The 14,879-nt window shown below is 39.8% G+C and overlaps 1 protein-coding gene across 1 annotated transcript in view; it reads left to right on the top strand.

Annotated features, from left to right (window-relative positions):
* LOC130530410 (copine-9-like) overlaps positions 1-9,370 on the top strand; it is a 42,026-nt gene extending 32,656 nt beyond the window's left edge. Inside the window, exons 17-20 of the mRNA XM_057041562.1 lie at positions 807-909; positions 1,492-1,549; positions 6,506-6,579; positions 7,107-9,370. Coding sequence (XP_056897542.1) covers positions 807-909; positions 1,492-1,549; positions 6,506-6,579; positions 7,107-7,283 — 412 coding nt within the window. The 3' untranslated portion in view covers positions 7,284-9,370. The remainder of the gene's footprint in view (positions 1-806; positions 910-1,491; positions 1,550-6,505; positions 6,580-7,106) is intronic.
* The last annotated feature ends 5,509 nt before the right edge of the window (positions 9,371-14,879 follow it).

Here is a 14,879-nt window from a genome sequence, read left to right as displayed (position 1 = left end):
TTTCATATTAAGCAGAGTAAACTCAAGAGTAGGTGAAACAAACCTGCCAGCGAGCTCGGGATAACGGTGAACTGGTCTTGTGAAACCAAAAAGTCCGATTTTCCCCCATTTCAGGGTTAACTAACCCAGGATTTTCACTTAAACGGCTTTCTGAAATTGGCTCCAGGTCTGAATCTGCAGTCTCTAAGTCTGCATTCTATTCGTGTGACAATGCACACGGTGGTTTAGGCTGTAAGTCACAATATGTGGGGAGCTTAGCTGCTTGGCAGTCTCCTACTGCTACTACTACTACTACTAGGACGATAAAAGTTTGCTTGTATGGTATAGTGTACAAAATATGGTCATAAAATTGCTTTTTTTAAAATGTGTGTCACATTGAGCTGTGAAAGCGCAAACCTGACCAACAAAAAAGCATGTTGTATATTTATTGAAAAACAATCTATTTTGACTTTTTTTTAAATCTAATTTGCTCTGGATTTATCAGTCTAGCCTGGAGGAACAATATTTTAAAACAAGATTTTGTGCATTCTGTTCTTGGTCATTTTTTCTTTTTCACTTTTTGTTCTTATTATATTATTAGTAGCATAGTAGGGATATCTACACACATATCTCGTTAAATAACATTTATTAAGAAATCTGCCTTATAAAGAGACAAAATTATGAGAACTAAAACCAAGGATCTCCTGTTTTCTCCTGTGTATTTTTGGTGATATGAACAATCTTAATATGACACTTAATAGCCGAGTGGACAGGTTAACCCAAATATCTTTGTACTTGTATGTGTACGTTTTTGTATGTTTTTCCAGCTGTGCAGCTCAGTTTACAGATGGCTCTCAGTACTCTGTCCTGTTAATGATCACAGATGGAGTGATATCTGACATGGTCCAAACCAAAGAAGCTGTGGTCAATGTGAGATCACACGCACACATGCAAACAAACACTCACTAAGTACCATTACATGACACTGTAAACTTGTTACCACCCAGTTTCCACTAAAAGCCACATGCCCACAAACCCTGGCGTATGATTCTCGAACAAATATATTCAAGAAAGCCAGCCTTACTATACATTTTTCTTGTTTGCCATTCAAAATTAACATCACCAAGAGGGATAGCGTGCATCTAATCTGGACTATAAGTAAAGCGTACATTATATACGAGATTAACAAATTATTAATCTTTCTGTTGTTGAAAAGGTTGGTCTGCTGCCTGATGTGGTTGATTTTTATGGGATGTAATATGTCAACTGTGAATGGTGCCATATTGACCTGCCAGAAAGATGCATATTCCCACCTAGTGTTGACAAGCCAAAATCTATAACTTCCCCTCAGTGACAAGATACAAAGTTTTGAGCATTGTTCACTTAAACTGTGAATGTAAACATACTGACTGAGAAAGAGGGGGAGAAATTATTCTATCATTCTAAGGCCATATCACACAAGACGTTTGCATAAATTAACTGGCCTCATTGATAATTGTGTTTTCTGGACAGGCTGCATCACTTCCCCTGTCCATAATTATTGTGGGTGTAGGACCAGCTGAGTTTGATGGTATGTATTCTATTTTACATCTTTGTTTGTTTCCATCAATCTGAAGTGTATCTTGTTTTCATCTCATATCAAGTGAAAGAAAATCTGGTACTGTAGAAGATATTTACGTTATAGATTCAAGAATGGTTGAACATGAAATGACCAAGTGAAGCTTAAATAGAAATCTCATATTTTTTTCTCAACATAGACATCCTATCATATAATGGACAATGTATTTTTTTCCCATTCTTTTCTTTCATTATGATACTGTGGCCTTTCAAAATAATAGATAATATATTTTCCTTTTTAAAAAAAAAAATTCTTAAATTCTGATACTGTGGCCAGAATCACAATGATTTATGTATAAAAATCTCTCACACACATTTTTTTCCCTGGGCGGTCTCTTCCTCTTTTAAACTCTGGTCTTCCACCCAAGCTAGATGGTCCCACGCAGCACCTCAATGGTCCTAGCACTGAACAGATAACAGATACTATTCCTGTGATCTGCAGAATCCACTACTGCTGTTTTGGGGTCACAGTCCTGAATGTTCCAATGATCTCACCCATTTAGTTTGCGAATTTTTCATGTTCCATTTTCTAAATGTTGCTGTTCTTTGATAGTGCCACATCTATTGCTACAGCCTTCTTGTCAGCTATGTCCACCACCACAATGCCTCACTCGTTTGCCATCAAATCAAAAGGTGGGAGTGTCCCACTTTGACCTCAGAAATTCCAGTCCAAACTTGGAACAGATGAACATTTGTGCTTTTCCTGCTCGCTTTCTATGCCCTGCTGCACTTGATTGTCTCAAGGGCTTCTTTGTCTGGTTTGCTTGATCCCAGCTTTTACATAATCACTACCTCTGTGCTGTCTTTTAGTCCTTACAGCCAATAGCAGGAATCTTGAGCCCCTTCCTCAATCTGCCATGCGGGGGCTGTTCTTCTCATCTTGGTTCCAGCTGTTTTACCCTGTCTGGTTTCTGCTGCCTGAGGTATTCACAGAGCATCTTGTCTCTGGGGGCATCTCTCTCATGTACTCTCTCTTATCTGTTTTGTCTTTCTAGTAGTTCTGATGCTTTCTAGTCCTTTGCCTCCATTTCGCTTCTTGTACAGTTTCAGGGTGCTGAATTTGGGGTGTAACGACCTATGCATTGTGAGCAGCTTTCACGTCTTGATCTTGTCTTTCTTGTCTTATGTGGCTTCTATCTCCTTTGGCCAATTTATTATACCAGCAGGATTTCTGGTGACTGGCTGGGTGTAGGTGTTTATTGCCTGGAGTTTTTTTTTTCTGTTCAGGTGACTTCATACTCTTTCTTACTCTTTGAAGGTTTTTGGCTATGGCCATTGTTGTCAAAAGTGCACACATACAGTATATTATGTTGCAAATCTGCTTCATAGGTTCAGACCGCGAAATGACCAGAGAGTCGGTGATCTTCAGTAAAAAGTTTATTAAACACAATTGTGGGCCCTTTTATAGTACGAGAGAAACATTCTCCATCTGCCAAAAATTACACAAGAATCAGCATAACTAGTCTGCTTGATGAGGAGGAGGAAAGGAGAGGAAATGAGAGGAGAGGAGAGGAAACCATGACCCAGTGGGGTGACAGAGGCCTGTCAGGTGATCATGTTTCCGGACCCCGGCAGCCTTGGCCTATAACAGCATAGCTAAGATGTGACCTAATGATTAGACGACCCCCTAAGTATGATAATTTGTCTGTCTATGATAGTAACTGGAACTACAGAATTAGTAACAATACGCTTTTTCAAAGAGGTAGGTATTAAGCCTAATTTTAAAAGTAGAGATGGAGTCAACCTCCCGTACCTGGACAGGGAGCTGGTTCCATAGCAGGGGGGCCTCGTAGCTAAATGCTCGCCACCCCCCCCCTCCCATTCTACCTCTTGAGACTCTGGGGACCACAAGTAGACCAGCATTCTGAGAGCGGAGTGGTCTATTGGGCTGGTGAGGTGTCACTAGCTCCTCCAGGTAGGATGGAGCTAGGCCTCTGAGGACCTTGTAGGTCAGAAGAAAAATTTTAAAAATTATTCTGAATTTATTGGACAGCCAATGAAGAGACACCAGTACAGGAGTTATGTGATCTCTTTTGTCAATACCTGTCAGAACTCTAGCTGCAGCATTTTGGATCACCTGGAGGCTTCTTAAAGAGTTGTTAGGACATCCTGATAATAAAGAATTACAATAGTCCAGCCTGGAAGTAACAAATGCATGGACTAACTTTTCAGCATCATGCCGCGTCAGTAGTTTGCTTATCCTTGTGATGTTCCTCAGATGAAAAAAGGCACTTCTAGAGACTATTTTGATGTGTGAGTTAAAGGACAAATTTTGATCAAAAGTTACTCCTAGATTCCTCACAGAGAGACTAGATGTTAATGAGATACCATCTAGAGTGATCATGTGATCTAATCTATCCCTGAGAGGTTCAGGACCAAACACCATGACCTCAGTTTTTCCTGATTAAGGAGGAGGAAATTTGAAGACATCCAAGACTTTATGTCTTTAAGACAGGTCTGAAGCTTCACTAACTGCTCTGTCTCCTCTAGTTTCATGGATAAATATATACTCTGGCTCCGGTCCAACTATAGCAAAACTGCTGGTGTTGTGAGTGCAGCTAGCTACAGATTGTGGTGAGCTAAAAATGTCAGGTCAGACAGCCAAGATTTGCGGGTGTTTGGACCACAGCTATCAACAGGGTGTGTGGCTAGCTTCTCCGGCTCCAGGTTTTCTACAGAAGCAGGCATATTCTGTTCATTATTTGTTTGTGTCGATGGCAAAAATATTACCAACTCCCTCCTCCTTTCTTTTACAATAGTAAGTATGGAAAGTCACAAGGTGGTGGATGAGGATGGAAATGATGTGTTCATGGAGGTAAAGCAGAGACCTTTAACGTTGCATCAATATAAATATGAAATGAGATTGACACTGTTATGAGCTATTGATAACACCCAAACTCTTAGCCTGAGGGCAAGGAGAGACAGTGAAATGATTGATTGTGAGTGAAAAACTGTCAACTTTGAATAATGTAGATCGTTAAAACTACAAGGAATTAGGTTTAAGCATTGTTAAGTTGCAGGAAGTTTGAAGTTAACTAGTATTTAACTAGTATTTAATTTATTGGTGGGGGAGGTCGGATTGGAGTTTGGTTTGAGTGAAATGTAGGACTGGGTGTCAGCCATGAAGCATTGAAAATGAATGTTGAATTCACAGAAAATGTGCAAATCAGTTCTAGGTTTCTCTGTTATCCAGTATTCCAGATTGCTTGGAAGAAGCTGCATAGCTTTATTGGCAACAATATCCATATAGTGGCAAAAGCTGAAATCTTGGCTGCTTTTTGAGCAATATGACAATGTCTATTTTTTCCAACAATTGATGGAAAAAATGATGGTGTGTTTCTGTGATATGTAACCCCCTTGTGTTTCAATGCTTGCATTAAGCTTTATCCACAATGCCACAATTTCCACCAAGGATCAAAGCAAACCATTATTGAATGAATTGGCCATTTTCAGTTTCACTGTTCCGTCCGTGCATAATTAGACTTGCATTGCTTGATGCTTAACATAAGCAGATACTATTGACTGGAGCAACCAGGTAGACTATGGAGGGGGAGGGGGGGAGGGACCTATCACCGATCCAAAGAGTGGGAGAGTAGTGTATGAAAACTAGGTCTTATCAGTCTTATCAGTCTTATCACTGTGGGTAAAGTGTTGGCACCACTGCAGAACATTGCATTGTACCTTTGAGGTGAAGCTGAAGTGCCAGAGGAACTGTCAGTCTGAACGGTAGCATCAGGCCAAATGGCAGTGTTCACTATGTGGGAGAGATAACCAAGAAAGGGTATTTTTCGAAAGGGAAAAAATGACCAGCTTACTCAATATTTTTGATCTTATGAATTTGCTCTGAATTTACCAATCCTCAGAATCACTGTAATGTTCTTTATGGCAGACATACAGTTGTTATAGACATGGGAACTGTTGAAAATTGGGCTTGTCCACAGCAGACATGGCACATATGTGGTGTTTCCCTGCCCTAGCTGGTGAGGTGGACAGAACACCTCACTGATGGTCCTGTGCTGTCGCCTGCCACTGTTCCTGTCTTACCAACAGTGGTCCCTGGGGAAGGGACCACAAATGCTAAGATAAAGATTTTGTGTAGCAACAAATTGTTGCTATTTTTTCTATTTTTAGGGTTTGAGTTCCAATTGTAGGAATTAAAATATCCTGAAAAATGTCCCTGTTAAAAGACTATAATTTTTACTTATTTTTATTTTTTTACTTTTGCATGCACTAAACTATAATAATAAAACAATTAGTATTACTGATGACTTTGGAACTACTTGAGATACTTATGTAGATTTTCAAACATTGGAAGAAACATTTACAGATTCTATTATGCATTTTATATTAGAGACTGGGAAGTAAGCTAAGGCAGTTGACAACAATTGTTAGACCATACCAATAAAATGGTTATGCATCTTGATTATTTAGTTCTGACCATTAAGTACACATGAAGCATTATTCGGACATCATGATCAAGCATAAATTATACATTCATTCATGATAATTCTTATTGCAGGGATGCTATAACATGCTAATTACTTTCTTTTTTGGTCAAATTATTATTGCTAGACAACAGGCTTGATCAATTCATTGGTACAGATAAATATTGATAACAGAGAGAAAAATCTCTTATGTTCTGGTGTCATTGCCACTCTATATGCATAAAATGATTTTCCAAAGAGAGATTAGCAATAGCCGTGAGTCACCAACCCATAGTGTGACTGCATAGTAGATTGTGTTGAAGAGATATAAATATCTAAAACATTCTAAACATTCCCTGCTGGCTACCTGTTCTTTTCCTTCATCTTTTATTCCACATAGATATGCATATTGCACGGAATATGCACTGGTTTTAAATTCTAGGTAGGTCAAGAACTGGCTCAGTCCCTTCTTTCTATCATTTTAGCTATGGAAGAGCTTGATGGAGATGAAGTGAGAGTGTCTTTCCAAGGACGTCTTGCTGAGAGAGACATTGTACAGGTACTCATTATAATTGGACTGCTTACATTCGGGATTTGGAAATACACAAAGGGAAGTGCCTCATAAAGGCTCAGGACTCTCTTCCTTCATAGTACCATGCAGTTTGAAGACTACCAAATTTTTGTAAATATCGTTTTTTTAATAATGCAGTTTTGCCAGGCTCAAATTGAAAAGCAATATGAAACATGTGAAAAAATATAGATTGAAATTTAATAAAATATAATTCAAAACAATTGTAATTGATGAACATTAAACCAATTTGCTATAACTTATTTTCCAATACATACTGTTTCTTCATGGCCAAAACGTTCATATCCATGTTCACATTAAGTTTTTTGAGCTTTTAAACATATGATGCGTTGATAATCATGGTATATTAGGAAGTGTAAGAAAATATGCTTATAGTTGTGTTGCTCTCTTTGTGAAATACCATTTGCTATTTTTCTTGAACTTTCAAACAATGGATGTTTAATAATGTTATTCAAATCATACCCCTATTCTTCAGTTATATTTCCCTTTGCTTCCAGTTTGTTCCATTCAGAGATTATATCGACAGGTCTGGCAACCAGGTTCTCAGCATGGCCCGGCTGGCCAAAGATGTCCTAGCCGAGATTCCTGACCAGCTGCTGTCTTTTATGAAGAGCAGAGGAATCCATCCACGACCAGCCGTCCCCTCATGTCCACTACCTGAGCTGCACAACTAACCCTGACAGAGGCACTTGCCAAACCCCTGCATGTGGTTCTCTAATCTCTTGAATGTGTCATAAAATATGCCTGTGACTAATTAACTTGGCAGCCATCCTTGATTTACATGCTGCTGTGTTTCATTTTTTCCTCCTTTACTTGTATTATGTTAGGAAAAATTGTGAGCTATACATAAAACAGGAACCAGGAAAATAATGATATTAAACTACTCATTCAACTTTTTCTTCCAGTAGGTGTTTACCCAACAATCTATACATGTATCTGTGCTACTGGACATGGAATGCTGGAACTTTGCCAAAAAGCTGTCCAGCACATTTGTCACTAAGAAAAAAAGATTTTCCCTCTGTACCAAAACAAAACATTAAAAAGGAAATGACATAAACATATGAAAAATGATAAATTATACAATAACAGTATCAATTGCTGACACTGTATCCAAACAGCCAAATATTTTGTCTTTTATTGGTCTGTCTGGCTGAAAACCTCAGACCCCAGGGTTAGGACAGTTGATCTTAATGTGTCTCAATATTAAAAAAGGGTGAAAAGAGGAGAGAGAGATGTTTTAGTTTTAGTCAAATGATCTCAATATTATCAGTCATGGCCTCTCAAACTAGCAACCCATGAGCCATACACACATGTATATACATTCTGCTATGACACACACCCACCCTTTCTTTGCACAGCATGAAACGAAGCTGTCGCTGATTCCCCTCCTGCAGTTCAAGAAATGTCAGTCTCTTTAGTTGCCCTGCAGCGTGAGGAAGGAGAAAAGGACAGATGGAAGAGGCAAAGAGCAGGGAAAACAATGAAGGTGGCACTAACATGCACAGAGATGGGAAAGAAATATGAGCCTTTGTTGTACACGTTATTATGTGTTAAAATGGAACGTTTCAGCTAGGGTTTTTATTTGAAGCAGACTGTTGCTTGAAGTGTCTATATTTTAAGGTAAAGCTACAGTCTCTAAAGCAATATATGACTTCTAGTGTAATGTAATCCCTATGCACGTCCGTTTCTGCCGTCGTAGAATTTCCACCAGTGTATAAAATAAACCAAAGCTGCCACCTGGTGTCCATTATTTGTACGGGAGGTTGTCTATATTTTGCATGCCGACTGTACAAACTAATACAGAACAAGTGCAGGTAACAGTATTCTCTGAAGCTCTGAAAAGAAGCAGAGATGCAATGGTCAGTACAGCACCATCAATAACTCAAAATACCTGCATTGACCCCAAGTGACCATTCACCTCCTATGAGTTACTCTGCCATCATTTAAAAGTTACTTCAGAAAAATTTGTGGTCAGCCTTAACACTGTGTTTTGTTAAGTCAAGATGGTGATGGTGACTTAGAGGGTTGTTTGTGATGTGCTGCATGTGTTGTGTCAAATATAAGCGCTGCTTAATTACAGGTTTGTCAAGTTTTTGCATGGTGAAGAAACATACATGAGGTTTGAACACAAAACAGTTTATTTCATAGTAATGTGTATTTCATATGTGTCACATGTCTTGAACATTTTGCAGTATACAGTGTCTTCCAGAGACTTATTTCATTTCCTGTTTTTATTTCTTCTTCCCTGCATTTTCCCTGTTGAGAACAGGCAGCAAAATGTGCCACTGGAAGACACTGTTGGAACAGAAATGACTTAGTGTCTGTAATGTGATTTTTGTAAGCACCACAGCAATTTTGTCGTATCTTATGACTGTATGAACATGTCTTTTTAAATTTACAGCTGTTAGTGCACAACATTGTGCTGAAGGATTTCAGCTCTTTTTAAAAAAAATTTCTCTGTGTAGTAACATACTGTATCTATATTATAATATATCTTAGGAATGTTGATAGAAGAATGTAAGGCTTTTAACTAGAAGCCCTAAACTATTTTCAAGACAGAGAATATGTTGTGCTAGAAATTTTCAATATATTTACATTTACTGCCAATGGCTGAAAAAGTTGTTCTGATAATGCCAACAAACATGAATCTATTAGCATAAAGTTGATTTGTCTTTTAAAAACTGTGTACCACTACTGGAAACAAGTGATAGTTTTAAATAGTTGGTTGAATGAACAAATTAAAGCACTTTACCTTATTTTACTCAATTGTACATGTTTACTTTGTATTATATATTTACAGCATGGAATAGAATCAACAAGCTGCCCAAATCAACTGTGTTGTACAGACAGCAGCTAACAGAGCTCTTACTGTATGATATGTTCTGGTTGTAGTAAAATGAAGTTGGCCAATATTCCCAAAGTAGGAATGATTTTAGTTATAGAACCAATTTATCTGCAACCAAAATCATACATTGATACGTTAATGTGAACATTTATATGGCAGTACCTGAATTTTAATGGTTATGGTACACCACTGATGGTGCCTAATTTGCATGTATCACCGTGCCTCAGTTTATTTGAAGCCTCAACTTGGTGCAAACAAGTTTAGGTGTTCGTGACTCTTCTAATAGAAGTGATTAATTCTATATATTCATTATTAGAACAAGAACAGTGAACTTTTAAAGACATAGTGTACCATATTATACCATTTTATCTTTGTTTTTTTAAATTCTCAACATAATCTTTTAAGTTTATAGAAACAAGGAACAACATCTGTGTGTGTGTGTGTGTGTGTGTGTGTGTGTGTGTGTTGTGTGTGTGTGTGCGCGCGCGTGCGTTGCACGTGCATGCTCTATGTATGTTTTTTTTAGTATTTAAACAAACCTGGTTTTGTTGGACTGGGTAATAGGTCAGACAGGCTTAGCTCAAGGAAATTTTGGGAAAATATAAATTAGGCCTTCAAAGTTGGAAAAACAAAGAAAGGTACATTTCAAGCTGAGTGCTTCTAGGTTTAGTCAATCTGCTGCTTGTGGCATAGTAATAGTGCAAGATATGGGTATGCTTCTGCTGAGATAATGGTTGCTCTCCTGGAAGATCTCCCAGAACTTGATTACAGAAAAAGGTTTTTTCTGGAAAAAGTAAAAAAAGAAAGAAAAAGAGACAGCTCCTAGAAAATATTATTATTATTATTATTATTATTATTATTATTATTATTATTATTATTATTATTAGTAGTAGTAGTAGTAGTAGTAGTATAGTAATAATAATATAATACAGACAGACAGACATTATTGGAGGAACAGTCATCAAGTAAAAATAATAATAACAGACAGACAGACATTATTGGAGGAACAGTCATCAAGTGGGGACAGATTTCAAGTGGGGATTTCTTCCAATATCTTCAGAACAGTAGCTATGCTGTTCTTTTGAGTTTCCCTCAATCTTTTAACACAGCTGCTCACATGTCACAGCGTACTTGCTTCTTTTTTTGGGGGGGGGGGGTTCTGCTGTTGGATTTATTCACTTTTTGTGTTAATACTGTTAGAAAGGTATATAAAATAACACAAAGAAAATTTTCTTTACAAAAAGTCATTGATAAAAAGATTTGTCCATGGCTTTGAAATTATGAACTCTGGTCATGTTTACAAATGAAACGCAAATGGGAGCAAATAAGTGCAGGACTCATGGACTATGCTCAACTTAAATACGTAAGCGTTGTTGTCAGGATCCTTTACTTTCACACCTGATCTGCTAAACTTTATTTCTTTTCCTTTTTTATATGTTGGTTTTTAAACTTGTGAATGTTTTTTGATTGATAAAGCAACATAAACACATTTAAATTTGGTTGTTATCCTTGAAAGAAGATTAAATTACTTTGCTTGCTTGCCATGTCTTGTGAGTGTCTGGCAGCTGATGTAGCGAAGGAAAACAATGTCCTTAAAATTTAATGAATTTATCTTTACCCGTTTTGCTTTCCTTGTGTCCCATGTGTGAAAGAAAACCCATACAATAACAGAGCAGAAGGACCTATGAATGTGTTTGTTGTTGGGAGCAGTGGCCTCTGGATTATTTGATGTGCGTCACTTGGCTGAAGTCACAGTTCATTAACCTTTACTTCAATATCACAGTAATTTTCTAACCTTGAAAAAAATCTGCATTTGTGACTGACCACACTGCCATATGTTGCTTAACCAGGACAAGGTAAAATCTAAAACTTTTATTCAAATGTTTTTTTTTAAATTGTTAAAAATGGATGTGAAGCAGATTTCAAGCTAAGAATATCTATAGCCTTTTGACTCAGCATCAGTCCCCCATAAGCATCAGTCCATCCTCATCTAAGAGGCCTCAGCATCAGTCCCTCCAAAACTGTTAATGCATGCAATGATTTTGCCTCCACCCAAAAACATTTTGGCTAAGATCACTTTTCACCGTCGGTCTGCCTAAACGTACACAGTTCTGATCTTATAGCCGAAGGTCCGCCTCCGAGGCATGGACAGAGGACGTCTTCACAACATACGCGCTGCATGCACCGCGTGTGTTTGGTGCCTTCACAGCCTGTGTTTCGGCTGGCGCAAGAAGTTGAATGGCTGAGAATGTCGTCCCCCCCCAGTCGTTTGACACAGGTCTCCTTTGAACCTCAGGGCGCCTTTGTTTCCTGTAAATGCATGAGGTGGCAAACGGGCTCAAGTGCTCTCCCAGTCTCCACCACACCCTTCCTAAATTTCCATTTCAACCCTTCCTTTTGCACTCAATTTACATTTCACACTCAAATTCCATTTCAGTTCTTACACACAAGACATTGTCAATTGGTAACTATGAATCTGAGTATATGAAAATCAATTGTGGAGCAAAAGTCCAAGCATGGGCCTTTTTGATTTAATACCTACTCTGGCTCAGATTATGGAATATTTTAATGTCTCCAATCATGATTATGTAGATTACACACAACTTTATACATCAATGTCAACTAATGAAAGCAGCCCCTTATATTTGCTGAGAAAATGCACAATTGAAATCCATGAGTGATGTGTCAGAACTTTTTACAACCGAATACAGAAAAATTGAAGCAATTGGCTGTGGCCCCAAAAAGGAAAGGTTAGATTTAATGTCATCTCACTTAAGACAATGAATAAAGCTAGAAATTTTGGTGCATTTATGGACTTAGACTAGAACTTTAATAACCACATCGGACAATTGCAAAATCAGTTTATTGATTGCAAGAATTAAGGATTACTCACTAAACAAGATTTACAAGAAAACTTGTTTGTGTATTTGTTTTCAGTAGGCTGGATTATTGTAATGGTGTGTTTAAAGGTCTAAATAATAAATCAGTCAGATAGCTACCGCTTATCCAGAACACGGTAGCCAGAGCCCTTACTCACATGAAGTGGGGGGAACACGCTACACCTGTGCTTAAATCACTGCACTGGCTGTTTGAATGTCAAAGAACCGACTTCAAAATCGCACTTGTCTAAAAAGCATTGAATGGCCTTGGGCCTAAATACTTGTACAATATGAAACAACCAGACCCCTCAGATCCTCAGGAAGTGGTTTCCTCATGTTTCGTGGTGTCAAAAACAAATTAAAGCAGATTTTAGCTATCATTCTCCTCTGGAACAAACTTCATGAGGACTGCTCTCAAACTCATTTCTTTTAAATCAGCCTTTAAAACTTTATTATTCACACAGTGCTTCCATGAGATAATACATTTTATTTCTATTCATTATTTTACTAAAGCTTTAGTATTGGATTTATCCAATGGTATTGTATTTTGCTTTGTTATACCGCATTTTCATGACTATAAGGCACACTTAAAACACTGAGATTTTCTCAAAAATAGACGGTGCGCCTTATAATATGGTGCGCCCTGTGTGAGTTCCAAAATCTGTGCGCCTTTGGTGTGTGCACTATGGTAAACGCTCCGCCAATCGATTAGCGGCACACCTACGCATAAGGATCCCCTAAAATGGCGCCACGCGTATGAATGAGGCTTACTTTAAACTGCAGGCCATCGAATATGCGGCTGAAAATGGCAATCAAGCAATCTTAGTGTTTTCGCTTTATGAGGCGGCGGCATCTCTCCATATGCGCAAGGACAACTGTTGCGCAGCGGCTGCCCGCGGATTACCAGGAGTGGGTGGCCATCTTCCCTAACCCTAACCAGGAGAGGGCGGCCATCTTCCGCACCTACTGCCGCGACAAATTAACCGCGCCCAGCCACATCACCAACATGGATGAGATCCCTCTGACTTTTCACATCCCTTTGACCCACAAAGTGGAGAAAAAGGGACCAGCACTGTGGCGATACGCAAAACTGGGCACGAGAAGTCGTCGTTCACCGTGGTTCTCGGCTGCCACGGAAACGGACAGAGCGCTGGATGACGGAAGGCGAACACTCCTTCACAAAGACTATGAGGCAGCGGAGGGCAAGTTATGCCACCATATGCGGGTGGATTGTAGACGCATGGGCTATGATACCGTCTTCATGTATTGTAAGAGCTTTCACAAAATCAACGCTGAACCGGAACCGGTCGGTGAGTCTGATTCAGATGATTAAGAAGAGGAATTCGGGATGTTGTTCGGGATGTTACTGCCGAAGCCGCACCAATCGGCCTGTCGATCTCCTGCTCCATTCTTCCCTCACTCGTGAACAAGACCCCAAGGTACTTGAAGTCCTCCACTTGGGGCAGGATCTCCTCCTTGACCCGGAGAAGGCACTCCACCTTTTTGAGAACCATGGCCTCGGATTTGGAGGTGCTGATTCTCATCCCAGCTGCTTCACACGCGGCGGCGAACCGATCCAGTGATCGTTGGAGGTCAAAGGCTGATGACGCCAACAGGACCACATCATCTGCAAATAGCAGAGACCCGATCCGGAGGTCACCAAACCGGACCCCCCCAACACCATGACCACCTAGAAATTCTGTCCATAAAAGTTATGAACAGAATCGGTGACAAAGGGCAGCCCTGGCGGAGACCAACCCTCACCGGAAACGAGTTCGACTTACTGCCAGCAATGTGGACCAAACTCTGACACCGATCGTACAGGGAGTGGACGGCCCATATCAGGGGGCCCGACACCCCATACTCTCGGAGGACCCCACACAGGACCCCCGAGGGATACAGTCAAATGCCTTCTACAAGTCCACAAAACACATGTGAACTGGTTGGGCAAACTCCAATGCACCCTCAAAGACCCTGCTGAGGGTGTAGAGCTGGTCCACCATCCCACGTCCACATTGCTCCTCCTGAATTCGAGGTTTGACTATCCGGCAGACCCTCCTCTCCAGTACCCCTGAATAGATCTTACCAGGGAGGCTGAGGAGTGTGATCCCCCTACTACCATGTTTTGCACACTCGGGTAAAGAGAGGGGCTGAGCTGTCAGCCGATCACCACCTGGTGTTGAGTTGGATTCACGGGCTTAGTGTTGTGGAGGAGGAAGTAGTGTCCAAAAAATGTGACACAGAGGACCAAAAGATTATTCTTTTTAAAAAGATGCCTGAGTGTGCAAAACATACAGCTGGAGGTCAGAGAAGATGACAACAGGGTCGATCATCGATCCCCGGTCCAGGGTGTCCTGCGAGCCTGTGAGCCTCAACCCCAGGTCTGACTCCAGAGTGAAGCCCCGGTGACACCAATCTGGGCAACGTAAACAACCTTGATTGTATTATCTTCATGATGGGTTGTTGAACCACCCTTAGTCTGGCCTGTCACCTAGGACCTGTGTGCCTTCGGAGGCCCTACCATGGGCATAACAGTGCTGGACAAC

This window comes from Takifugu flavidus, chromosome 8, assembly GCF_003711565.1.
Source record: "Takifugu flavidus isolate HTHZ2018 chromosome 8, ASM371156v2, whole genome shotgun sequence".
In the NCBI taxonomy this organism is placed as follows: Eukaryota; Metazoa; Chordata; class Actinopteri; order Tetraodontiformes; family Tetraodontidae; genus Takifugu; species Takifugu flavidus.
This window is presented reverse-complemented; position numbering and strand designations above follow the sequence as displayed.